Source organism: Panthera onca, chromosome D2 (genome assembly GCF_046562875.1).
Source record: "Panthera onca isolate mPanOnc1 chromosome D2, mPanOnc1 haplotype 2, whole genome shotgun sequence".
Lineage (NCBI taxonomy): Eukaryota > Metazoa > Chordata > Mammalia > Carnivora > Felidae > Panthera > Panthera onca.
The window spans coordinates 42,566,374-42,593,767 of NC_138349.1; the positions used below are offsets into that span (position 1 = coordinate 42,566,374).

At 40.8% G+C, this 27,394-nt stretch overlaps 2 protein-coding genes and 1 pseudogene across 6 annotated transcripts in view; 2 read left to right on the forward strand and 1 right to left on the reverse strand.

Annotated features, from left to right (window-relative positions):
• SHLD2 (shieldin complex subunit 2) overlaps positions 1-8,099 on the reverse strand; it is an 83,558-nt gene extending 75,459 nt beyond the window's left edge. For 3 of the 5 annotated variants that reach the window (XM_078434489.2, XM_060642261.3, XM_078434490.2), the window contains exon 1: positions 7,816-7,902. The gene's annotated coding sequence lies outside the window, so the exon portion shown is untranslated. Of the gene's footprint in view, positions 1-7,815 lie in introns of all 5 variants that reach the window. The other 2 variants (XM_060642259.3, XM_060642264.3) reach the window with 2 other exon arrangements.
• GLUD1 (glutamate dehydrogenase 1) overlaps positions 7,966-27,394 on the forward strand; it is a 37,670-nt gene continuing 18,241 nt past the window's right edge. The window contains exons 1-4 of the mRNA XM_060642267.3: positions 7,966-8,676; positions 24,096-24,176; positions 24,695-24,750; positions 25,553-25,616. Coding sequence (XP_060498250.3) covers positions 8,226-8,676; positions 24,096-24,176; positions 24,695-24,750; positions 25,553-25,616 — 652 coding nt within the window. The 5' untranslated portion in view covers positions 7,966-8,225. The remainder of the gene's footprint in view (positions 8,677-24,095; positions 24,177-24,694; positions 24,751-25,552; positions 25,617-27,394) is intronic.
• On the forward strand, positions 22,566-22,695 carry LOC132685706 (U4 spliceosomal RNA; annotated as a pseudogene).

Here is a 27,394-nt window from a genome sequence, read left to right on the forward strand (position 1 = left end):
GGCTTTTGGAAAAGATTTTCTTTTTAATGTTTATTTATTTTTGAGAGAGAGTGCATGAGCAGGAGAGGGGCAGAAAGAGAGAGGAGGACAGAGGATCCAAAGAGGGTTCTGTGCTGGCAGCACAGAGCCGGATGCAGGACTTGAACTCATGAATCATGAGATTATGACCTGAGCCAGACGCTCAACTGACAGAGCCACCCAGGCACCCCTGGAAAAGATGTTTTTTTTTAATGTTTGTTTTGAGAGAGAGAGAGAGAGAGAGAGAGCACGTGTGTGTGTGTGTGTGTGTGTGTGTGTAGGAAGGAGCAGAGAGAAAGGGAGACACAGAATTGTAAGCAGGCTCCAGTATCTGAGATGTTAGCACAGAGCCTGATGCGGGACTCAAACCCACCAACCGTGGGATCATGACCTGAGCTGAAGTCAGATGCTCAACTGACTGAGCCACCCAGGTGCCCCAAGATTTTCTGTTACCAACAAAGAAATATGTATGGGAGGAAACTGCTGTTCCTACATAGCATAGTGCTATGCTCTACATAGCACTTGGTTGTTAACTTGATGTGACCCCTGGAACTGATATAGCAAACTTACAACCATGAAGAAAGAGACCACCAACTTGCTGAATGTAACACAGAAAAGCTCTTGGTTCCCTGATAGAATCACTGAGCCCTATACCAATAACCTACGGGAATAGCCTTGCCCCCAGGCTTCTTGTTAGATTATAGTTATCTCATTTAGTTTGCAGCTTCAGTCTAAGGCACTTTTATTTGGATAATGTCCCAACTAATACAGCTAGCAAATATCTTGTTCACTTCAAGGCCAGGAAGTTAGGCCAATGCTACTTAGCTGACCCCAACCATTACCAGTGTCTCTTCCTGGATCCATACTGCCTCATTCATGTTTTTCTTTTCTACCTTTCAATAAGAGCAGACTCAGTGCCATTACACTCATAGCTATGCTTCACAATAAAGTCTGTTTCTTCCATAACTCTTCCATGATAGTCAATGAGAAGGTACTTTTTGCTTCTCTGACCTGCTTTTCAGTTATGTCTGCTTTTAACAGCATCACAGACATGTCTCAATTTTTAGTAAAAATTTTTACACTTTTTTCCTTACTATTCTAACTCCAATCCCATAGTAAGATCACAAGTGATCTAAAATTTCCAAAATGGAAATGCAAAACCTAGAATAAAGATTTGCTTTTATAATGGGTCATCTACATAGATCAATAAATAGAGCTGAGGGGTGAGGCACCCTTTTAACATACAAGGGAAACAAAAGATCTCAATTTAAAAACAAAGACACAGACATAATGAATTACGTACAGGTGAGTTCAGAATCCCTTCTTAGTACAGTTAATTTTTAAGAGACCTATTTGTTTCTTGCATACTATGCTTAAAGAGATAAAGTTCCTACAATGAGTTTTTATGTTTATCCACAACATGGAAAGAGCCCTTAAGCAAGAGTTGATAAAAACCTTTGTTGAATATTATTCACCTTAACCAAACTAGACAAGTAGATATAAGTGACATTTAATTTATTAGGAAAAAAGTTTTTTTAAGAGGAAAAAAGACTACAAACTCAGATCCTTTTCTTGGATTTTGTTTACTGTTTTCTGCTTACTAAAAAAACATGCTCACTAAAGGGGAAAAATGAAAATGACAAACTTTTCTGAAAATCAATTAGAAACACAAAACCAAGTATCAGAAAAAATTTTCCTGAAAATCATAGCACACAGGCTTGAAAAACAATCCATGATGCACCCAAATTACCAATATTGGAAAAAAAAAAAAAACAGAATTAGAGAATACTAATTTTCAACCAAATTGATGTTTAAGCCAAACTGTTATCATGATCAAACTGCTTTCACCCAGAGTGTATGCTACCCTATATTCTCAAATCATTGTCTCATTTACCTTCAGGCCTTTGCATTTGGTGTTCCCATAGCACAAGGTTCTCTTCTCTCCTCACACTCAACTGGCTGATTAATGAAGTACTAATAAGCACTTGTGTAAAACCTCTTGAAATATAGGGCGCCTGGCTGGATCAGTCACTAGAGTATGCAACTCTTGATTTCACGGTCATGAGTTCAAGCCCCATGCTGGGCATAGAGCTTACTTTAAAATAAAATAACAATAACAATAACAATAACAATAAAATAAAGTACAGTAAAGTAAAATAAAATAAAATAGGAGTGCCTGGGTGGCTCAGTTGGTTAAGTGTCTGACTCCAGATTTCAGCTCAGGTCATGATCTCAGTTCATGAGCCCACATTGGGCTCTGCACTGACAGTGTGGAAACTGCTTGGGATTCTCTCTCTCCCTCTCTCCTTGCCCCTCCTACACATGCAGTGCACTCTCTACCCCTCAAAATAAATAAACATTTAAAAAATAAAATAAAATGTTGTCACAAAATAATCTTTAAAAAAAACTATTAAAATTAGAAAGATAGTGACCTAATAAAAGAAACATCAAATTCTTTAGTTCCTTGTTTAGAAGCTCTTATTTAAACTTTTTTTTTAAGTTGTATTTATTTGAGAGAGAGAGAGAGAGAGAGAGAGAGAGAGCAAGTAGGGGAGAGGCAGAGAGAGAGGGAGAGAGAGAGAATCCCAAGCAGGCTACTCACCACCAGCACAGAGCCCAATGCACAGCTTGAACTCACGAACTGTGAGATCATGACCTGAGCCGAATCAAGAGTCAGACGCTTAACTGAGCTACCCAGGCACCCCTAGAAACTCTTGTTTAAAAAATCAAATATTTGACTTTTCTACTTATGTCAAATGAGAAGTGAACAACTTCACAGGAAAACAAAATTCTGATGGCTATTAAATTCTTCCTAAGTTCAAAATCACTGCTCATACTTAGGAAGATAAAGTCATCCTGAGAGAAAAAAGTCTGAAAACAGATGTTCTATGTAATAGGTTATTCATGGTTGCACTGCTGTGACTTCAAGGTATTAGAAGCAACTTACATGCCCATCAGTGAGAGACTAGCAAAAATAACTATGGCATGTACATACAACGAAATACTGGGCAGTAAAAGAAAAATAAGGAGCAATTAGGCAGTGAAATAAAATACATCTATTGGAAAAGAAGTAAAACTATCGCCCTTCGCAGATGAGCTTGTAAGTAGAAAATCCTAAGAAATCCACTAAAGTAACTAATCATAAGTAATAAATGAGCTCAGTAAGGTGAAAGCATAAAAGATCAATATACAATAATCGGGGCACCTGGGTGGTTCAGTCAGTTATGTGTCCAACTCTTGGTTTCAGCTTAGGTCACAATCTCACAGTTGTTGAGATTGGTCCCGGTGTTGGGCTCTGCACTGACAGTGCTGGAGATTCTCTCTCTCTCTCTCTCTCAAAATAAATAAATAAGCTTTAAAAATAAAAATATATAATAATCAATTATATTTCTATAACGTGAAGTGAACAACCTGAAAATGAAGAAAACAATCTGAGTTACAATAGCATGAAAAAGAATAAAAGGCTTAGTGATAAACTTAACGAAGGAAGTACAGAACTTCTACTCTGAAAAGACAAAACACTGCTGAGAGCAATTTTCAAAGACCTAAGCAAATGAAAAAACATCTCATGTTCATGAAGCCCAGATGGGATATTGTTAAAATGGTACAACTCCCAAGGCGCCTGGGTGGCTCAGTTGGTTAAGCGTCCGACTTCGGCTCAGGTCATGATCTCACGGTCCGTGAGTTTGAGCCCCATGTCAGGCTCTGTGCTGACAGCTCAGAGCCTGGAGCCTGCTTCAGATTCTGTGTCTCCCTCTCTCTCTGACCCTCCCTCATTCATGCTCTGTCTCTCTCTGTCTCAAAAATAAATAAACATTAAAAATTTTTTTTTTTTTAAAAATGGTACAACTCCCCAAACAGATCTACAGATTCAACACAATCTCAATCAAAATTCCAGCTGGAGTCTGTGCAGAAACTGATCACTTGATCCTAAAATTCATATGAAAATTCAAGGCACTCAGAAGAATCAATCTTGAAAAAGAACAAAGTGAGAGGACTCACACTTCCCAATTTCAAAATTTACTACAAAGCTACAGTAATCAAGATAGTGTGGTACCAGTGTAAAAAAAGACATATGGGCAAGTAAAAATGAACTGAAGAGTCCAGAAATAAATCCTCACATTTAGGTCAATTAATTTTTGATAGAGTGTGTAGATAATTAAATGGGGGGAAGAAACAACCTTTTGAACAAATGGATATCCACCGACAGAAGAATGAAACTGGATTCCTTCCTCATTCCATGTACAAAAATCAACTCAAAGTCCATTTTGAGACCAAAATGTAAAAGAACTAAATGTAAAAAGACCTAATGTAAAAGCTAACACTATAAAACTCTTACAAGAAAACATAGGTGTAAATCTTCATGACCTCCAATTAGACAATGACTTCTTAGACATGACACCAAAAGCACAAGCAATAAAAGATAACATTTATAAATTGAACATCATCAAAGTTAAAAATGTTTGTGCTTCAAAGGACACCACCAAAGATGTAGAAAGGCAACAACAGAACAGTAGCAAACGCCTACGAATCAGGCATCTTATAAAGGATTTGTATCTAGAATATATAAAGAAGTGTTACAACTCAACAATAAAAAAGACAAATAATCCAGTTAAAAAATATGAAAAGGAGGAAGGCCTGGTGGCTGTCGGTTAAGTAACCAGGTCTACTCAGGTCTACTCAGGTCATGACATGAGTTCAAGCCCCGCCTCGGGCTCTGCACTGACAGCTGTGAGCCTGTTGGGGATTCTCTCTCCCTCTCTGCCTCTCCCTGGCTCTCTCAGGCATAAGTGCTCGGCCTCATTCTCCCTCTCTGTCTCTCTCAAAACAAATAAACTTTAAAAAAAAAAAAAATAGGAAAAGGAAATGAACAGACATTTCTCCAAGAAAAGATATGCAAATGACCAATGAGCAGGTGAAAAGATGTTCAACATCATTACCCATCAAGGAATTGCAAATCAAAACCAAAATGAGCTACCACTTAACACCAGATAGTAACAAGTGTTGCGGAGGATGCAGAGAAATCGAAACCCTAATATACAGCTAGTAAGAAAGAAAATGGTGCAGCTGCTGTGGAAAACAGCTTGGCAGTTTCTCAAGGTTAAGAAAGCTTTTTTTCCCCCAAAGGTTAACAGCAATTCCACTTCTAGGTATATACCCAAGAGTTGAGAAAACCTATGTCCAAACAAAAACTTGTACAAGAATGTTCATAAGAGCATGATTCACAATAGCTAAAATGTCCATGATGAATGGATTTAAAAATGTGATACAGTAACACAATACATACTATTTAGCCATAAATATGAAATACTGATACATGCTACAACATAGATGAATCTTTAAAACACTGTCCTAAGTGAAAGAAGCCAATCACAGAGGGCCACATATTGTATCATTCTGTTTAAATGAAATGTCCAGAAGAGACAAAGAGAGACACGGTAGAAAGTATGCATTTTTTCAAATCATTTTTTTAAAGATTATGTTGTTCATTTATTTATATGCTATATCTTTCTAAATCCTAAAACTCTTCTTCTGAAATATTTTTAAAAGCACTTTCAAACACAAAAGCATGCAATGATCAAAGAGAAATAACCTGCAATTTTAAAACAGCTAAGGAAAACTCATAAATGTCAAAGGCAGAACATGGATTTGTCTTTGTTGAAGGTTATCAAGTGACCAAAATTCCCTTCAAGTTAAATTCTGGCCTCCTTTTGAAATGGAAATTACTAATAATAAAAATTTAATTTACAAAATAACTGTATATTTTATAAAGGCAATCATCAATGTAATATATGGAATTGTTCAATCACTATATCGTACACCTAAAACAAATAAAATACTGTATGTTAACTATACTGGAATTTTAAATAAAATAAAATAAGAAAAAATCATCAATGTAAAGCTGAAACTTACTAGGCTTTATATCACAGTAGTTTAAATGCAACAAATACTTAAACTATTTCTTGGACAGTAGCAATAGAATAACTTTGGAGTCGAATACACAGGTTTGATTCCCAGACTGCTATTTACCTGCAAGGTGACCATCAACAATGTATTTGGCCTCTCTGAGCCTCAGTTCCCCCTTCTGTTAAATCGGGAATTACAATACCTACTTTAGTTTAAAGAGAAATACTCCCAACTACTTACTAAATGGGGGAAAGGAAAGTAGTGTTTGGAAAATATCACTCTTTTACCTATACCATTTGAATTTTCCGTATGATTTGAATTTTTTTTACAACTTATAATTTTAAAACACAATGGAAAATTTAAAAATAAAAGCATCCACTTTATAGGGTACTTATGGAACCATTTTGTAAGATATTTATACATAGGAGGCTCTCAAACATAATTTCCTCACTACTTCCATAGCCTTTCCAACTTTTGAATTCAGGTGAATACAACTTGGAAGAAGTTAAACATTTATTTTTCAGAAGGCTATGGCTATCAAGAAAGAGATAAACAGGGTAATAAAACTAAGCTTTCAAACCACTTTCCTCAAAACATACCAAAGAATTTAATCTGAAGAGAAAAAAATGTCCACATATTTACTGATGTTAGTCACTTTATTCTAAAATTTTAGGATTTGGGGTTTGGTTTTCATGGCGGTTTTTTGCAATGTAAAATAATACCATCAAGTGAAAAGGAAATCTGGTACCTCGATTTTTTTTTTTTTTTTTTTACCAACAAGACAAATTCAGGATTCAGTTCAGAGAGTATTTTTCACTGAAAAACAACATACAAATATAAATAATGATACATTTATCTAGCAAATAAGATAAAGTATCAGCTGCATCTTCTTTGAGAGCACACTGAGATAGATGAATATAATCTAACGATCTAGGTTGTCGCTTTATACTTTGTGGTATATTGTAAGAATTAAGGACATTCTTTTCCATATTCTAATAGATGCATAAAGTGAATGTCAGGAAGTTGTTTTGCAGATCAAAAAGGTGCCATTTTAAACCACCAAAGTACACTGGAGCCACTGAAGTTGGTACTGTGGCCTTTGGTAGCTTTTCAGAAGACTGAGTCATAGGACTTACATGCGTCTTACCTACAGGAGCCTATAACTTTAGCATTGCTCATCACATACGTGTAAGTACAAAATTAACCCTCATGTAGCTTAAAGTTTACAAATCCTATTCTGGACCACTTAACACATATATTACTGAGAACTTCCTGCAGTATTATTATTGCATTTCTATAGTGCCTTTTTGTTTTTAAACTATTTCAAGAACATACTTCTGAAAAGGGGAAACATGGTCAGTAAATGTTACAAAGATACAATGACTCACATAATTTTTATCTTGACATTAATGAATGGCTGCCATGGAGCAAAATTAAAAATTTAGTTTTTTGACTAAGGCCAGTGGGTAAGGGATTCCCCAGCTCCCAGGCTTGTTCCTTTCCTGAAAGCCACCTCAAAAATCCTACTCCGGATGACATTAAGTCCTTCGCAGTCCCCGCAGTCAGAGCCAAGCCCACAGCCCGGCTTTCAACCGCCGCTCCCGGGTCGCGGAGCCCAGCCCCGCAGGAACACCAGAGGGCAGGCCAGAGAGTGCAGGGCGGCCACCCAGCCCGAGGGCGTGCGGGCGGAAAGGAGGGACACCCGTGACTCACCAGGCCCAGCCCGCCGCCAGACCGCACGCCTTCACACACACACACCCCCCCCCGCGGCCCGGCCTGTCAGCGCCCCCCAGAGGCACACAGGCCCCTTCCGGGGCAGGCCCCCTCCCGGAATGGGCCCACTCCCTACGAAGGCCCGCTCCCCTGGACGCGGTGGGGGCGCGCACTGACCTGAGACACCGCCTCCCTGCAGATCCGGCAGCCGGTGGGTCCCTCGCCCCGCCCCCGGGCCGGCGCGAGCATGCGCACTGGGCCCGCGTGCGCGCCTGCGCGCCCCCGAGCGCCCCTGCAAGGCACGCGCCGCCGCCTGGGAGGCCGGGCGAGGCCGCAGCAGAGGCGGAGGCCCGGCTCCCTGGGCGGCGCGCACCTCCCGCCCCCCGCCCTGCCATTCACTGGCGACTTGGGCCCTCGGCCCCCAAAGTCCGTCCTCCCTGTTAGGCGGCGGGCGCCGGAGGGGAGGGGACAGCCCAGGGGGCAGGAAGCTGCAGCTTAAAAGGGCAGCCCGCGCCGGGCCCTTCCTCCCTCCCTTCGTCCCCGGGCCTCCGAGAGCGCCTCTGCTCCGCGGCCTCCGCCCTGCCGCCATGTACCGCTGCCTGGGCGAAGCGCTGCTGCTGTCCCGCGCCGGGCCCGCCGCCCTGGGCTCCGCGGCGGCCGACTCGGCCGCGCTGCTGGGCCGGGCCCGCGGGCAGCCCACCGCCGCCGCAGCCCCGCAGCCGGGGCTCGCGCCGACCGCCCGGCGACACTACAGCGAGGCGGCGGCCGACCGCGAGGACGACCCCAACTTCTTCAAGATGGTGGAGGGCTTCTTCGACCGCGGCGCCAGCATCGTGGAGGACAAGCTGGTGGAGGACCTCAAGACCCGGGAGAGCGAGGAGCAGAAGCGGAACCGGGTGCGCGGCATCCTGCGGATCATCAAGCCCTGCAACCATGTGCTGAGCTTGTCCTTCCCCATCCGACGCGACGACGGCTCCTGGGAGGTCATCGAAGGCTACCGAGCCCAGCACAGCCAGCACCGCACGCCCTGCAAGGGAGGTGAGCGCCGGCCGAGCCCCTCGCGCCCTTCCCCGCCGCCCTGCCTGGCCGGGGATCTGGCCCCCTCCCACGCTCCCCCCGCCCCCCGCAGCAGGCGTGTCAGTCTCGGCGCGGGTGGTGGGTTTTCCTCCCGAAATCCGCCACGTTAGTGGTCCTGTCTTCCTCCCCCGTGAGCCATCATTCCGGGTTCCTGCAAGTGTGAACACTGTATGCTGAATAGATGCTGCACCGCTCTCCTTTTGATCTTAGTATAGGTGACACCCAGGGTGGATCCTGACGAAATGCACTTCTAGAAATGGGAATGACCGGCCCATCTCATTGTGCTCTGCAAGTTTTTGTGAGCATCTATGACTCACCGAACGAAAACTATGAGATAGTTATTTCCAGCTCTTTTTTTCCCCCACTCATTTTTACATCAGTGGCAAATGATACAGGAACTTACAAAGTGAATTGTCTTGTGGATTTGAAATCTAGACAGTTTTACTAGACAAACGATTTTACTAATTACACCATTGGCTTTTTAAGTTGTTTTTCTACCCTGACAGCCTCAGTTTTGCGCGCGCGCGCGCACACACACACACACACACACACACACACACACAAAGTAATACATGAGCCACGTAACATCTCCGACAAATAAACACCGGGCGCCCTGACAGTAAATCTTAAAGGGTGTAGAATGCAGGACAGCCCGCCAGCCAATGGAATGAAATAGCCCTGGGGGTGTGGACTGGTCCTGGCTAGCACCAGATTTGAGCTTGGGTAAAAGATAAAGTACTGAAGGAAAGGAGTTGAATCGGTTACAATTTGATAGTCACCAAGTTATCCCGTAGTTTAAATTTTCGAATATGTGTAGATTTGGCCTCTGCAGTCAGATTGCTTCCTTTGGGCCAATAAAAACTTTCAAACATTTCTCCTCAATACATCTTTAAAGATGTATAAATGTAACTTTAAAAAAAAAAGAAAAAGGTAAAACCACTTCTTTTCTATTAAAAAAAAATGATGTTTAATAAAGGCCCCAAGGAGGTGAAGTCTTGCTTGAGGTTGCTTGGCTAATAACCACAGAGAGGATGTTGGGCTGGACCCTTTGTCTCCATAAGCCTGTCACAGTGTTCTATTACACTAGCTGACTTGTAATGATAATTTTTAGAAATCTCTCTACTAGAAGAATTTGAACTCTGCTGGCATTCCCAGCCTGGGAACAAAGGTTGCCTGAAACTGTTTAATGATTTACTTGTTAAATTTGCATTGGCCCCACCCTCTTCTAGGACATACCTTTAGTGCTTAATTATCCTCTAGCTCTGTTTCCTCTTCTCAAACTGTTTGAACCACTTTGACCTCTAATTTCCCTTTGCAGCTCCAAAATTACATAAAAGGTACACAGTCAGTCTCCTACATCACCTTCCTTCTTCCTACCACTCCCTTATTCTCTAAACCAAGAATACAAGTTTAGACTCCCAAGAAAAGCAAACAAGGATGACGGAGGAAGAGAGGTTAGCAAATACTAAACTGCAATGTGTCTTTAAAATGGACGTCTATGGGGCGCCTGGGTGGCGCAGTCGGTTAAGCGTCCGACTTCAGCCAGGTCACGATCTCGCGGTCTGTGAGTTCGAGCCCCGCGTCAGGCTCTGGGCTGATGGCTCGGAGCCTGGAGCCTGTTTCCGATTCTGTGTCTCCCTCTCTCTCTGCCCCTCCCCCGTTCATGCTCTGTCTCTCTCTGTCCCAAAAATAAATAAAAAACGTTGAAAAAAAAAAAAATTTTAAAATGGACGTCTAGTTTATATTACTATCCTGCTGGCAGTATTTTCCAGTCCCTTAAAAGATACACAAATAAACCATTATGTAAATTTCCGGCAGGATCTAATTTAGTTTCCCTGAAGTTCTTTACATTCCTGTTCTTTATATGCCAAGCCCTCTCCTATCTTTATAAATCACAACTCCACAAACCCACTAAAGCAACTAAAATTTACCATAGTTTGTCAGTCCTTATCCTCTTGTTTCCACGGCAGTTTCGTACCAAATTATTGAACCTAGCAACAAATCACATCAGCCCTCTTGAGACACTGTTATTGTAGCACTTGCTTGCACTGGAAGTGTAAGATACAGTTCTCTCTTCAGTTTATCCCATTTACCAGAAGGCATATACTAAAAGCACTATTAACTCCCAGCATATAAACATGGAGAAACCTATTTGCAACTAATGATTAATAACAGGCATTGAAAGATAACAGAACGTGTAAGAAAATTGGCCACTATAAAGTGATAAATGTATTATCTTAAGGAATTTGAAAGACATCATGGAGATGAGATTGGGAGGATTATATAGCCCTGAAAGCCCTTAAAAATATTTTAGTGTGCTTAACATAATGAACAGTGTGCTAAATAGGTGATCATCAAAATTTGAACATGCTTTCCTTTCATAACACTCCAGGATCTTTCTCCCCATTGCCACCTTCATCTCATTGCAGAGAATACATATTCTAAGAGCACTTTATTTTTGGTAGTTTTTGTCTCCAATTAAACATGAAAGCTTTATTTTGTTTTGCTTTGCTTGTAAGAAAGTTGTTGACCTCCTTGGTTGTATTGTGGTCTTAGAAATACAGAATACATTAGGTGATTGAAATTTTTAAGGATGCTTCGAATAATCCCTGTGACTTCAGTAAATCTTTCCTTTTTAAGCATACTTTAACACACTCGCTCTCACCTCCTCAACTGCCTTCTCTACCATAGTTCTTCTCAAAAACAAACAAACAAAAACCCAAAAAAGCCTTGTCTGCTCCTCTTCATACTTTTCATAACCCTCAGTTTTCTGCATCTAATCTTTCCTGGACCTTCTACCTGAGTTTTCAGAAATAAAATTTTCAAGGTTGAAAGTAACAATCTAATTATAATCTGTGTAAGGGAAACAGGTGGTTTTCAGACCTGGGGTGGCTGATGTGTACTTTCTTCCAAGTAAATATTTAATAATACATTTTAGTTTTTTTGCTTCTTTTCCCGCAAAGCATATTTAACTGAAACCATCAGATTGGTACCTATTAAGGATTTGCAAAAGAGTATGCTATAGGCTTTGAAGGGAAGTTTTAAGAGCAGTCTTAATATTTTCAGCAAAGATGAATAGTGTGGGAATTTCTGCTTTGAGAAGACTTCTTCAAAGTTTCTTACATGTTTGAAAACATTATCAGTGATTGTTCCTGTTATCTTTCTCAGAATAAATTCTGTATATTTTTGGCCATGCTTCTGCCTGAGACCCATGTACCTTTTTAGAAAGGAAGTTTATCATTTAAAAGTCAGTTTTGAGGGAGAAGTACAGATTGGTAATAGCAATTCATTGATATAGGAGCAATTTAACTTTCTCTCCCAACTTGTCCTCCCCCACCTCTTTTCCTCATATTAAAACTATTAAGCCAAAATTCTGTTACTGATTCTTCCTTCTATCATAGAACTTTCTAAAGTTATCATTATTGAAATGAAGTTGATTGACTGTAAATGGAATGCTCTGATATACTGACCCTAAATCTTTTGTTTAACTGTAAATATCAGTATCAAAAAAAAAAAAAAGGTATAAACTGTGTTAACCCATTGACTTGTTTTTTAAGAGCCAAAATGCAAAAAAAAAAAAAGAAAACAGTGGGAGGTAGACAGGCTTTGTTCTTGTCTCTGGGGGACAGGATGCAGGGGTGGAGGGCAAGGGAGGCAACAGGATTGGAGTCTGTGTAGTATTAGTCCACTCGTCCTCTGGAATATAATTGTCTGATGATGATGGTACTTTGGGGCAACACTACAGAAAGTACTTTTACTGTTTTAAAAGGACACATCCTCTGTCTTCACTGAAAAGAAAAACGTTTCTGACTTATTTCTGCTGGGTCGAATTGACAACCATCAAAACTTGGGTAACTTTGTTTTTTTGTTTTTATTTTTTTACAATTTTTTTAATGTACATTTATTTTTGAGAGCAAGAGACAGTGCGAACAGGGGAGGGGCAGAGAGAGAGGGAGACTCAGAATCCGAAGCAGGCTCCAGGCTCTGAGCTGTCAGCACAGAGCCCAGTGTGGGGCTCAGACCTTCAAACCATGGATGAGATCATGACCTGAGCCGAGGTTGGATGCTTAACCTACTGAGCCACCCAGGCACCCCAAAGCTTGGTTAACTTTGAATAGACTCTCACACTTTCTAACATTCTCAGAGTGTGACTGTGTATCTGCATCTACTTCCACAAGATAAAATGTAACCTTTGTAGATAGATTAAATTTAGGATTTAATGCATTCTGAAAATTCAGTTAAAAGACAAGTAATTGTATGGGGTGCCTAGGTGGCTCAGTTGGCAAGGTGTCCAACTTCGGCTCAAGTGACTTCGGCTCAGGTCGTGCTTTCACGGCTCACGGGTTCAAGCCCCGTGTCAGGCTGTGTGCTGACAGTTCAGAGCCTGGAGCCTGCTTCAGATTCTGTGTCTCCCTCTCTCTCTCTGCCCCTGCCCCTCTCGCATGCACGCGTTCTCTCTCTCTCAAAAATGAATAAACATTTAAAAAAAAAAATTTTTTTAAGGTAATTGTAATGTGTTCTTCTCCCTAGCCCTCATCCCTAAGGTTTTTGTTGGTGGTGCCACTGCTGTTGTTTTTAATACTTTTTAATTAAATCCAGAACTGTTTTGCCATGATAAAGGCCTTTTAATATCATGGAATCCAAATAGCTCAAAGCCTCTAAACCGCTCCCCTCTCACAAATATACTAGAGAACGAAGAGATCGCCATTCGGTCTTGCTGTCATTTGGTGTGAATCCACGTAGCTGGTTTGCTTTGGCATTCAGAACCCCATACGCAGGAACACAGACGCTGCCCACTGCCCACTCATTATGCAGAGTACACATTGCAGGAATTGGGGCATCAAAAATTGGAGGACAAGCACCAGTATATTAAACCCCAATAAAACTTGCAGTGTTTAAATTTTAAGCATAAGAAATAAGAAACATGAGGGGCACCTGGGTGGCTCAGTCGGTTGAGTGTCCGACTTCGGCTCAGGTCATGATCTCACAGTCTGTGAGTTCAAGCCCCGCATCGGGCTCTGTGCTGATGGCTCAGAGCCTGGAGCCTGCTTCCGATTCTGTGTCTCCCTCTCTCTCTGCCCCTTCCCTGCTCATGCTCTGTCTCTCTCTGTCTCAAAAATAAATAAAAACATTAAAAAAAAAAAAAAAAGAATTAAACATGAACTTTCTGACTTATAGGGGAAAGAAATTGGCCTTACAACTATTGATGATAATTTAGATTGCTTAGGAAAATTGTTTTTGTCCAGTGATGTTAAAGGTGCTGAGGATTCTGCCAGGAACCAATAAAGACTAAACTATCAGCTTGTGGATGCTAAAAAATTCTGGGATGTTGTGGGGTTCTTTCCTGTTTACTTTGCATAATAATTAGATTTTCATAATACAAAAAAAACTTTTTAACCTCTAATATCACTTAGTGAAGAGCATCAACTTATAAATGGCCCATGATGACTCCACCCAACAAACTCCTGTTAAAATACATGTATGTCTTTCAAATATTCATATAGTGATAACAGTTGTAAAATGACAAGTAAAACAGCTCTACCCCCAGTTCTTCCCCAGGAAATAACCGTCAACAACTTTAAATCCAAAGCCATTATCTAAAACTGACCTAGCTATTCTGAGGAACCAGTGTTTTTTCCCCTTTGCAGAAATTGATACAGATTGCAGTACTCACTATCAAGACTGAAGCATCAATGTAGGAAATACTACGGATAAAGGCAGGAAAGGTTTTGCAAAGGGCAAAAAGACAGCCTGGAAAAGGGCTGCTTCGAGACCTTCTAAGTTTCCTTTCACAAGGTAACAACACTTGGGAGATCCTGCCTCCACAAAGGTCAACTGGAAAGCAAGGGATAACCTAACATCTAACATTTATTGCGTTCTCCGTGTATACCAGGCATTTTGCTAAGAGCTTTTCATGCATCATCGCTTTTATCCCTCATAACAACCTCATGAGATACACTGTTGGCCCTGATTTTCAAATGCAAATACCAAGGCTGAAAAGTGGAGGACTCCTGGTAAGGTTACACACCTAGTTACCTAGTGGAGTTGGGCCCTGTTAAGAGTCCCATCCTCTGACTCCAGCACCCACTTTCTTAATAATTATTTTCTGGGGGCTTTCATGTAAAAAATTATACATTGTATCATAAGCAGTGATTGAGAACCATGCCATCCACACGATAATTCCCAACACTGGGGCTCATTCGAAATGTGTTAAAGGTTATTAGAAGGCCTGCCTTCTTCCTAGAAAAAACAAGTATATGCTAACAAGTGTGCATGTAGAACTCACTCGTATATGATATCTTTATGGGCCCACTTATTCCAGTTACTTAGGCAATGGAAGAACATTTTAGAGTTTTCTACTGAAAGAGGTTTGAAGAGCTCTGGTGTTGAACAGTGGCTCATTTCTCTGCCAAAGTGTATGACATGTATCTTTAAGGGTTTTCAGTGGACTCATTTTAACACGGCTTGCTTCTGAGTGTCTATTCCTTAAAAACGAAGAAGTTATAGTTTGTAATGAATTGCTATTTCTCCTGGTTATTTATTCTTGGAGAAAGTCTGTCAGACCTTTTAACTTTTCTGAATTGCTTCTTGGCTAGAGGAAAATGTGAAAGATGACACAAATGGAAATTATAAAGGTTGTCAGTAATATGACTCCTTTTGCCCACGTATCGTTATCATAAATATGTGAACACAGGCCTTCAAAACATTTTGTACATTTAAGCCTTAGAAGGATTTAGGACTCTTTTTTTTTTTTTTAATCCCTTTTAGCAAGAGAAAAACAGCAAGGGAATAGTCAAGGGTGATAGTACCCCCATTGGGGGTTTACTGAATAAGCTATATGAGCTATAGACTATATTCCAAATAAATCAGTTTTTCCATTATGTGTTCATTTTCTCTGCAGGCAAGAGCTTTAAACTTTATGCTTGATTAAGGAACATTCCTTAGCTCATGGGGATTTCTGATAGTTAACCTGTTCATTACAGGTCTTTTAATTGCCTACTCTGTGTCAGGTACCCTGCTCTTTGCTAAGGGAACTATTCACAAGAAAGCTTTAAAAAGAAGAAAACAAAGCTGATTTTTTTTTCTTAAAATGTTTTTAATTGATTTCCTCAAAATAGAGCAGAATCCCAAATCCCTTCTGGTATCTATATCATTCTTCTTTTGCTTTTAGTTCAGTATTCTATTTCTACATTTTCCTTTCCCAGGAACAGTCAATAAATGACACAGTTGAAAACACTAAACAATGCATTGCTACAATAGGAGTTCAAAGGAGATACCAGGGAGAGACAGTCTTGATCTGCAGGTAGGGAAGGCTGGATAGGAGTTGGATGGGGGAAAAGGTCATTTAAAAAAAATTTTTTTTTTTTTTTTTTTACATTTATTTACAGAGACAGAAAGTGAGACAGAGCACAAGCGGGGAGGGGCGGAGAGAGAAGGAGACACAGAATCTGAAGCAGGCTCCAAGCTCTGACCAAGTGTTCAGCCCAGAGCCCAACGCGGGGCTCAGACCCACAAACCTTGAGATCATGACCTGAGCTGAAGTCAGTCACTTAACTGACTGAGCCACCCAGGCGCCCTGAAAGGTCATTTTAGAGAAAGAGAAATAAAGGCGGTGACTGATTCAGCCCAGACAAGATGCAGGACTGTGTGTGATGGAGTCATAGGGACAGACTGTGTGTTTATAAATAGTGGAAAATGAGGTTTTATGACATAATATTTACTTGGTCTCTGCTCCCAATTCCTGACATAGAGCTCTTAAAATCTTTGTAATTTCCTGAGTGATGGGGGTGCTTGGAGCCTCCTTTGTCCTAATATTTGGTCTTGGACTCCAGTTCCTGATATAGAGCTCCTAAATCCCTTGGAATTTCCTGGGTGATAGGAGCATCTTTTGTTCTAATGAGGCACTTCTTGCTGGGTTCCTGGATAGCTTCAGGATGGCAGCTGGTGACTAGAAAGACTAAACCATGATTAGTAGCCTAGAACTTTCAGCCCCATCCCCCGCCCTCCATGGAAAGGAAAAGAGTTGGACATTGAGTTAACACCCATCATACCTCTGTGAGGAAGCCTTCATAAAAATCCGTAAACCACTAGGTTCTGAGAGCTTTCCGGATACCTCCATGTGTCAGGAGGACGGTGCACCTGTTACCTAGAGATAGGCTCCTGTGCTCAGGACCCTGATAATAAACCATTAAACATATGTAAAGTGTTTACTTGAGTTCTGTGAGCCATGATAGCAAATTATTAAACCTGAGGAGAGGGTGTGGGAGCGTCCAGCCAAGTTGGACAAAAGTATGGGTACTGTGGGCACCCAATACTTGAGATTAAAATGAAGGCCAGTCTTGTGGAACTAAGCCCTTAATCTGTGGGGTCTGTGCTAACTCCAGGTAGTCGGTGTCAAAATTGAATTAAATTGTGTATGACAACCAGTTGGTGTCCACAGAGAATTAGAGAGCTGGTTGTTGGTATGGAAAACCCGCACATATGGTGTCAGAAGTATGCGAGCAGAAACAGCTTTTTCCCTTTATGCTTGTTGGGTGCATAATGGTAAATCCAGGAGAGCTAGGCTGCAGAGGAGCTGAGGATGAGGTGATAAGTAATAGCAGAAGAAATGAAAAGCAAAGGGCAGCTAAAAACATTTTGAAGGAAGGACAGTATTCCCCAACAGGTAGGATGTATCAATGAAGGAGAGAAAAGTCAAAGATAACTCAAGTTTCTAGCCTGAGGCACTGTTAGGAAGAAAAGGTGATATTATTATTAGGAAAGAAGACTGGATTTTGAAAATAAAGGAGATTTGGTGTAAAATGATCCTTAGCAAAACTTGGAAATACAGGCATAGATATTTTCCCGATCTTACTCTTGCAACATATAGTCGCTCTACCTGTAGTGCCCATCTATCCTTTATCTCCTTTCTCCCTTTAATTCTCTTCTTCCTCTTCAGAACCATCTCAAATATCACCTAGACTTTTAAATAATTTATATGAAACTGGATATCTGTAATTTCAATACTTTACCCTTTGAACCTTTTTATAACAGGTTATCGTTATGTTTTACTAAATGTTGTCCGGTTTTATATTCACCACTTTTACTAGGCATCATTTCCAAGACCGGTTTGGTAGGAAGGTGTGGCTAAGTTTACTGCTATTATCCCAATAAGTCAATGAAAAAAATCAACAGGATCCCCCTCTTAATGTGTAATCCTTCCTCCATCCATTGGGCAGGAAGTTCAATACTTAGGCACACAACAGAACTCTGTGTCCTATAAATAATATGTACTTAAATGCAGGCAAATTATTTGGAAGGATCTATATATACCCACTTCAATCACCAAGAACAGTCCCCCATAAGAGAAGACTGGGATTACATAGTGGTATGTAATGGGAGGTCAGGGGAGACTTCCAATGTTTTGTTTTTAAGTTTTGATGAACGCATACACATATGTGTTGTATAATTTTTTAATGTTAATGAAAAGAAGAAGTGAAATGTCCTTTTCATTTCTCCAACATCAGCTAAACATATGCTTCCCAGAACTTATTATGAAGTTTGTCTCTTTAAGTGTTTGGTTCCTTGCCTTCCTACATAGACATGGACACTGTCAAAAGCAGTTAAAGGGTATGATATTCCTTCGTTCCTATGTGGCCTGCTTCTTGCAGTGCCAACTGAATTTTTGTCTGAGACTTCCCATGTTTTCCGAGGTCATTACATGCTGGAGGGTCCCAGTTTCCCACTGCCCCTTGCCCTCCTCTCCTCATTTGTAATTATGTTACTCTGTTACACGTTAGGAAATTATATTAGTATTAAGTGAGAAAAGATATTCTCATGAGTAAATGGCAAGAGTGCTAGGGCATGCATTTCAAGAGTTCTGAGGTCTTTATGCTTTTCTGTGAGTTCTGTGCTTGTGGTAGAACTCTTGGTTTTCTGAAAAGTGAGAGAATGCAGTTGGAAATTGAATTTGTGATAAATAAATCAAAGACCTATTAAAAGATCCAGGCTCAAGTAATTTTTAAAACCATTTAAATTGTCATGAATGTGTTTCGTTAATGATTCATCACAGAAAAAAACAATGGTGACTTAGTTGCTAGGAGCTTTTTTGTATGTTTTTGGTTTTGAGTCAGCTTGCAAAAGGAAAAAAATTCAAGCTACTCAGTTGTGGTTTTCACTGAAATTTTTCAAAGTAAGGAACTGGTGTGGTTTCTTCATCACTATAGCAGCTTTAGCTAATTTTTGCTTTTGATTTTGATTTCTCCTAGAAAAACCTGGTGTAGTAAGGAATATCTTTGGTCATTAAGTCAAAAGGCAGAGAAATGCTTTGTGCTGTGTAGTGTGCAGATGTCTGCATTTTATTAATGTTCTTTTGAAACATCTGGATACCAGTTAGCTCAAAATAACTATGTGGTAGAGTTAATTACTCCTCAGAATAAGAGGTCTGATTTCAGACTTCTACCACCAACCCTTCCTCCAGCTCTACCAGGTTTGATAAATAATAAACAGTCATGGGTGGTGTTCAGTTTCCGCTGGCGAACTGGAAGTACAGGTTACTCTGTGGGCCAGTGAGAAAGGGGTCTTGATTTGGGGGTCCTTGTCTCTAAGGACATCTGCCGTGTGGTCCATACCTGCGTAATCACCCCATTTCCTTTCTAGTTCTGCCAGCTGTGGACTCTGCTTTTCATTGAAAGCATCCACCTCTGTCGTGATACCTACTAGCGCTGTCGCTCACAGACCCCATCTGTCTCTTCCCAGACACTAGCAATGCCAGCTGCAACATGGGCTAATGGGTAGTGCTACAGGACTTTAGAATAGAAAAAAACCTAATTTACTCCTTTCCATTTCTGGAATAAAATTCTTGGCCCTTTTAGTTTCTGCCCTTGTGCCCCCATCCTATCCCAGGTAGTAACCGACCACCTGCATTCCTTTCTGGGTACCTCCCTGCCTCCTCCTTCCTCTGCTCCAGAGCTTCCCCCCCCCACTAACTCTTCTGCTCCTTTCCTTACTACCCCTCCCTTGCCTCAGTTCACTAGAAGCCTTTCTTGGCTCATAGCCTGCAGAAAATGCTGATGTGAAAGGTAATTTATGTAACTACTTCTCTTCTGTATCTTGCAGTTGAGTTTTCTGATTGGGTGTGGCTCGGAAAGAAAATTTCACTTTACACACAAGAATGCCTGGGTTCCATCCAGTGGAAACATGTTTTTTTGTTATACATACACAGTTTCTGACTCATGGTTCTAGAACTGTTGCAGTAACATAGGCATTTTGTTTACACTGTCTTGTACTAGGAGGGGTCCAGTTTCTAATTAGCATCAATGTCTAGAATAACAGGATTATAATCAGATTTGTAAATGTTACTGTTTCAGGCTGTGTTTAGTTTCCCACCGAATGTATTAGTTTGAAACACTGGATAAGGGAAAGTAACTTTTCCCTTCCCTTAAGAAAGCAAGAAAAATGGTAGCTACACTTGTGAGCATGCTGTAGTATATAGAATTGCCCAGTCACTATGTGGAACACCTGAAACTAATGGAATATTTTTAAAGAAAGCAAGGGAAATTGGGGGCGCCTGGGTGGCTCAGTCGGTTAAGTGTCCGACTCAGGTCATGATCTCTTGGTGGTGGGTTCCAGCCCGCATCAGGCTCTGCGCTGACAGCACAGAGCCTGGAGCCTGCTTCAGATTCCATGTCTCCCTCTTTCTCTGCCCCTCCCTTGCTCACGTTCTCTCTCTCTCTGTCTCTCTCTGTCTCTCTCTCTCTCTCTCCCCCTCCCCCCTTTCTCTCTCTCTCAAAAATAAACATTTAAAAAATTTTTAAAAAGAAAGGGAAATTAAAATAACTTAATGACTACTTCCACAGACTCTAAACGAGCAAGAAGAAAGTGCTTTGTGTATGATAGAAATACTAATTCTCAATAGCAGACTATTCTGCCCTCATGAATTTATCTTAAAGTAATGAAATCAAGGTTTATTAAGCTGTCTGTTTAAACTCCTATAAGTTTAGCCTTTTTAAGACATAGATTTCTTTGTTATCTGCCACTGCTTTCTAATACTTACAATAGCAGTGATAATATAGCCGAGATTGAACTATTGACCATGTCAGCTGCTTCACGTGCATTGTCCTGTGCGGTCTTGATTAAACCTGAGAACAGAGGCTGTGCCTCCCCAGGTAAGCAAGTGCAGTCACCACAGTAGTTGCCACTGAGCTGGGTCCACTTGGTCAGGAAGTACCCAGCCCAGATCACTGGCCTAGCACGGCCTTCACTGAGGCATTTGCCACATTGCATAGTAGCATTTTCACTGATTTTTAAAAACATATTTTAGTGTTTAATTTTTTTTTTAACGTTTATTTATTTTTGAGGCAGAGAAAGACAGAGCATGAACGGGGGAGGGTCAGAGAGAGAGGGAGACACAGAATCCGAAGCAGTCAGCACAGCGCCCGACGCGGGGCTATAACTCACGGACCGCAAAATCATGACCTGAGCCGAAGTCGGACACTTAACCAACTGAGCCACCCAGGCGCCGCAAAACATATTTTAGTGTTTAAGCCAAATTTTTTTCTTATTTTTGAGAGAGAGAGAGAGGATCTTTAGCAGGCTTCACACTCAGCATAGAGCCCAACTCAGGGCTCAGCCTCACAACCGTGAGATCGTGACCTGCACTGAAATCAAGAATCGGACCCTTAACTGACTGAGCCACCCCCCAATTTTGCCTTAAAAAAACAAATGTTGGGGCGCCTGGGTGGCTCAGTCGGTTAAGCGGCCGACTTCGGCTCAGGTCATGATCTTGCAGTCCATGGGTTCGGGCCCCGCGTTGGGCTCTGTGCTGACAGCTCACAGCCTGGAGCCTGTTTCAGATTCTGTGTCTCCCTCTCTCTGACCCTCCCCTGCTCATGCTCTGTCTCTCCCTGTCTCAAAAATAAAATAAAAACGTTAAAAAAAAAATTTAAAGAAACAAATGTTTAGTCGTAATATTACTTACAAATTTTTTTTTTTTCTGGAGTACTTTTTAGGACCTGGTGCTTTTGCCTCTTACTGCTTTATAGTCCTTTTGTAATACATGCAGTGTATTGTGAATTGTTCAGAACTTATAGGCCTGTCAGAATTTTTAGAGACTACGGTTTTTCTGTCTTAATACCTTAAGTTTTAAGAGTCAAGAAATATTCATATATTTAATCATCCTGTATTTGCGTGCCTGATACATGCATGCCATTTTCTATTTTAGGGACCAGGAATTGAAGCATTGAACAAAACACAGTCTGTCCTCATGGTGATAACTTCCCACGTGGGGAAGCCAAGACAGTAAACAAATCTATAATATAAAGTCAGTGGTAAAACATTAACGTAGAGGGGGCTAGAGAGTAGGAATGAGAAAGGTGCTGTTTTAAAGAAGGTGGTCAGGGAAGGCCTCTTGGAATGAAGAAAGTTTTAATAGAGGCCTGAACAAAATAGGGAAGCAAGCTCTAAAGCAACAGGTAGCTGGTCTATCTTTAAAAAGACTATCCCTTCTTGGGGCACCTGGGTGGCTCATTTGGTTGAGCATCTTCAGCTCGGGTCACAATTTCACGGTTCATGAGTTCAAGCCCCATGTTGGGCTTTGCGCTGACAGTGCACAGCCTGCTTCAGATTCTCTGCCTCCCTCTCTGCCCCTCCCCTGCTCTCTCTCTCTCTCAAAACTAAATAAGCATTAAAAAAATTGTCCTTCCTTATTCTAAAATTTCGTTAACAAGTAAATTTGTTCCAAGAGCTCCCTTTTCTAAATATAATCATTTTATTTTTCTAATACGCTAAAGAAATATGTTCAGCTTTAGAATTTGCTCTTTATGATCTATGTACCACAGATAAAATTCTCTTAAGTCGTATCATTGGCGTTTAGCTTTGTGCAGTGGCAGTATCATAGCCAGTGAGGTTTATCCAAGGTGCAGTTATTGCTAATTGGAAAAGATATCATTTTGTTTAGATAGATGTTTGCAGAAATATACAAGAAGCCATCTTTTAAAAATGACGGGGACGGGGGGGCTTGCTTGGGTGGCTCAGTCAGTTAAGCATCTGACTTTGGCTCAGGTCGTGATCTCGTGGTTTATGAGTTCCAGCCCCACATTGGGTTCTCTGCTGTCAGCACAGAGCCTATTTGAAATCGTCTGTCCTCTCCTCTCTCTCTCTCTCTCTCTCTCTCTCTCTCTCTCTGTCCCTCCCCCGCTCACTCATGCTGCTCTCTCTCAAAAATAAACATTTAAAAAAATTAAAATGACTAGGGAAGTTTTCTCCAACCACCAGTTTGAGATATTGTATATTGCTATCTGAAAAACATTTGTTCCCAAAATTCTTTAAGAGATGTCCCCGAGGCCCCCCATTACTGTAACTCAGTGGAAGTTGTACCCAGCGTCATTCAAGAATCCTTCATCACTCACAAACACACATTGTGCCAGGGAGCGCCAGGTAGCATGCAGACATTAACCTCACCCTGGCCTTCTTCCTTTGGGTTGAGAAACAGTGAACTGCAGAGGACAAAGGGTGGCCTAACCCTGAAAAACTTGGGAGGGTGAGTGCCCAGGACCCACAAAACCAAAGTAGTAGACATACTCACTTTCCACGTCCACTCTACCAAACACCTAACACTACCAAGTACAGGCGCATTGAGACAGTTAGTTGTCTGTCGCTTGGCCTTCTGCCATCCTTGCAGGAAGGATAGAGGGAATTGCTCATCTCCAAGAAAAAGAAATGACTTGTCACCTTCTCGTCTCTTGGTTGACAGGCTGACAGTGAATGAAGGGAGGAAGAGACTGGGACATCTGGGTGTACTCGTTTGAAGCCAGAACTTCTATTTAGACATCTAATATTAGATTGAATCAATCTGTTGACTATCCATTTGCTCATATCTGTATGCTATCAGAAAGCAAAATTTTTGAGCTCCTTGCTACCAAATCACCTAAGTCAAAACATAAAAGAAAAATTTTAAAGCCTTCCCGGAGTTAATTGCCTTCCTAAAAGTGTAACATTCATTTGAAGGTGGTTTTTGTCTTGTGGAATCATAGTTACTGGTTTTTCCCACTGGGCTGTCAGTCCCCAGAGGACAGGACTGTGCTCCATTCACCTCTTAATCCCCAGGAGCCCTGCTCCATGGTCTCATCCTGAGCTTGTACCAGAACACAGAAACTGCACTCCAACACCAGTCTTTCGCTCATAACTGTCCAAATACTTAAATTCAGTGCTCATTCTGTAGCTCTTGCTAGGTGACTCCTTAGATTTCCCTTGACTTTGTATCATAAGTTTCTTTAAGTGTTCTTGGAAATAACCAAGGTATTGAAATGCAAAAAGTGTGGACAGTTCAATTTCTAGCACTTTTTTTTTTAACCTGCCAGAAGGGTGTTCTAAATGCATCCCCTTCTTTCTCACCCCCTCAGGTATCCGTTACAGCACTGATGTGAGTGTAGATGAAGTGAAAGCCCTGGCTTCTCTGATGACCTACAAGTGTGCTGTGGTTGGTAAGTGATCTCCTTTGTTGCCACCTAATGGCGCTTGGGGAAATATGTTTACATACAGGGTTACTGTTAGGATGTTATTCAAGGTGCACAGTTTAATGCCCACACCATTTTTCAATTAGCCTTAATTAAGAGTTAGTCTTTTTTTTTTTTTTTTTTTAATGGAGGACTTGTTATAGGAATCAATTGGATTTTCTTGAAGTGTAGATCTTTTTTTTAAATCCCTTTCTGTACACTGTAAATAAGACCAAATCATAGTAGAAGGGGAATAAATGTTTTTTTCTTTTAGAATTAGGAAAGCACACTGATTACACATCGTAACTTGCCTAGCCTTATCATTTCTGTTCCTCTAGAGTTTTAGTTAAAGTACAACATTTTAGAAGAGATTGACGTGGGTGTATTTCTTGAATTTTTTTAAACTAAAGCTTAAAGTGTCATATTTATACATTGCATAGTACTTTCTGCATCTTTAATTTTTTTACCCTTTGTCTGGAATAACAACTTGCAGCCTTCTCTTCCAGATGTGCCATTTGGGGGTGCCAAGGCTGGTGTTAAGATTAATCCCAAGAACTATACTGTAAGTAACAAAATGACATTTGTGCACATGATACACTGATGGGGGACTTGTAATTACTGGGCTTCTGTGTGTCCCCCATATCAGTGAGATTAATGGCCCCTATTGCTTTTTAAAGGAATGGAAAAACAAGTAAAGAATTAACACATTGAGTGTTGTGCCATATAAAGGTCACCTGGCTTAACATCAATGATCAATGTCCTTTTTCATTTTCTCACTTGGTTAGAAGGTAGTTAATACCTTCATATTCTTAGGCATTTATATCCATGTTATGTATTCTATAACATAAATATAAATATGTTCTATATAAATATAGTATATATTACTATGAGATTTTTGTGTTGGGTTATCAAGGTCCAATGACAAATGTCTTAATTCAGTAAAAATCTTATTGTTTATCCTATCAGTTCCAAGTTAATTTAAGCCATTACTATACTTTGCAGCACCAAAGTAACATCTGTTACAAACATAACATGTATGATTTCATTCTTTTTGAGATTAACCATTTAAATGAAAATATACCATAGGGATTGCTCATAGGGTCCTATATTAATACAAAGAGAACAGGAACTGGGATCTGAGCCCTAATTCTACTGTCTGTTGTTTATATGACCTAATTTGTGATCTGTCATTTTCTCATCTTTAAAATGTAAATGCCTGCTTTATGAGCTTTGAGGATTACACAAGAAGATAGGTGAAAATGTCCTATAAATAGAAAATCCAACTATTACCTATCTCCACCGGTGGTTTTCTGTCAAAAACATTTGTTTCATTGTTGTTTTGTTTTCATGTTTTTCCTTTATAGGATAATGAATTAGAAAAGATCACAAGGAGGTTTACGATGGAGCTGGCAAAGAAGGGCTTTATTGGTACGTATTACCATGCAGGTTTCCACAGAGTAGGAACATCTAAAAAGTAATGTTCTTAAGGTAAACTCCTGCTTTTACCTGTGTGTACATGGGTAGAACTGCCCTTTTACTCTGAAAAGCTGGGTTCTGTGACAAATATGGTGGACGTACATGGGCCTGTTTTTGATACATCTCTAATAGCAAAGTTCAGGTTCTCACTATGCAGTATGGACACCAGACGGATCGCTTCCACCTCGTCTCCTTGTACAATCTCTGTTGTGATGTCCAGAAAGATTCTAGGAACTGAATAATACCTGTATTATAAACATTTTTTTTAATATGTAGAAATCACTTTCACAGTAGTGATCCTGTTCTGAAAGCAGTGGGAAATCTGATGCCTTTGGAATCGGAGGTTCAGCACAGTGGGCACAGGCTGGGAGGTGAGGGGCCTCACACTAATAGCTCACGCTGCCATCACCGGCTGGTTTGGAGGGTTCCTGGGGCTTCTAATGTTTGTTACTAGGCCCTTTCCTCAAACACTAGATCTCTGAGGTGCTGATCTTCACTGGCTTGATATTTCCGTATCATACTGTCATCTATCTCACGTGCTCTTTCATATGAGGTGTGAATTCTTTGCTGTGATGTGTAAATATTCATTTAATCTTTAATTTTCAAGCAAATTAAATCTTTATATTTCTTTTGTTGATCTAGAGGGATTCTAATTTGTTTAAATAAAAAAAAAATATTTAATAGAATGTTTGCCCTTGTAACATAAAGAAGACTGACTAAAATAAGAAAGAAAATCTACTCTTTCTCTGTTTTCCAGCCCCTGTGTTTTTACTCCCCAATATTCTCCCAACTGTTGGTTGACAGGTTCCTATGAACTTAAGATATGTTTATTTTGAAATGCCCTCTTTTTAGGGAAAAAAAAAAGGACGTGAAATAAATAAACTAGCATAGAAATAAATAAAAGTTAACACTAGAACTTTACCAGATTCAATATGTCTTTCATCGTTTAAAAGGCATGCAGGGGTGGGGGGCACCTGGGTGGCTCAGTTGGTTGGACATCCAACCTGGGCTCAGGTCTTGATCTCGCAGTTGGTGGGTTCGAGCCCCTGTGCTGAGAGCTCAGAGCCTCAAACCTGCTTTGGATTCTGTGTCTCCTTCTCTCTCTGCCCCTCCCCTGCTCTCTCTCTCTCTGTCTCTCAAAAATGAATAAACATTAAAAAAAAAATTTGTAAGTAAACAAAAGGCATGTGGATTCCTGGCATGCCTCCCCCTCAGCACTGCTGTGAGCTCATACTACCACCATAGCAGCAAAGCAAGGCACTGGGTAGCTGGAGTTGACTGCCTCCTTTACAGAAATGCCCACTACTTCTGAGATTTGGGGAACTGCTGTCATGTTCAGCTTGTTGATAGCCTTCATGATTTTTATATCATATTTCCTCTTAGCTTAAGTCACAAACATATTTAATGGTCTTGAGTGGTTTCAGACTTATTCAGTTGTATTTATTGCCCTTATCTAGTGTATAACCAGCTAATTTTCTCTGCATTTATATTGTCAAGTACCTTATAATTCCAAAAGTTAGAAGCAGTTTGACTCCTTGGTTTAAGTACTGAGGCCTCATTGCCTCACACTGCAGCTAACCCGATTGTGGCACGTAGAGGGAGGTGAAGGAGTTCTTTCTCTTCCCCCAGGACAGAACTGGTCCTGAGCAAACTTCTGGAACTGATGTCATTTCTCCATTCTTCTCCAACTTCTCTTTCCACACAGTTTGAGAGTATGAGTTGAAGCTGGC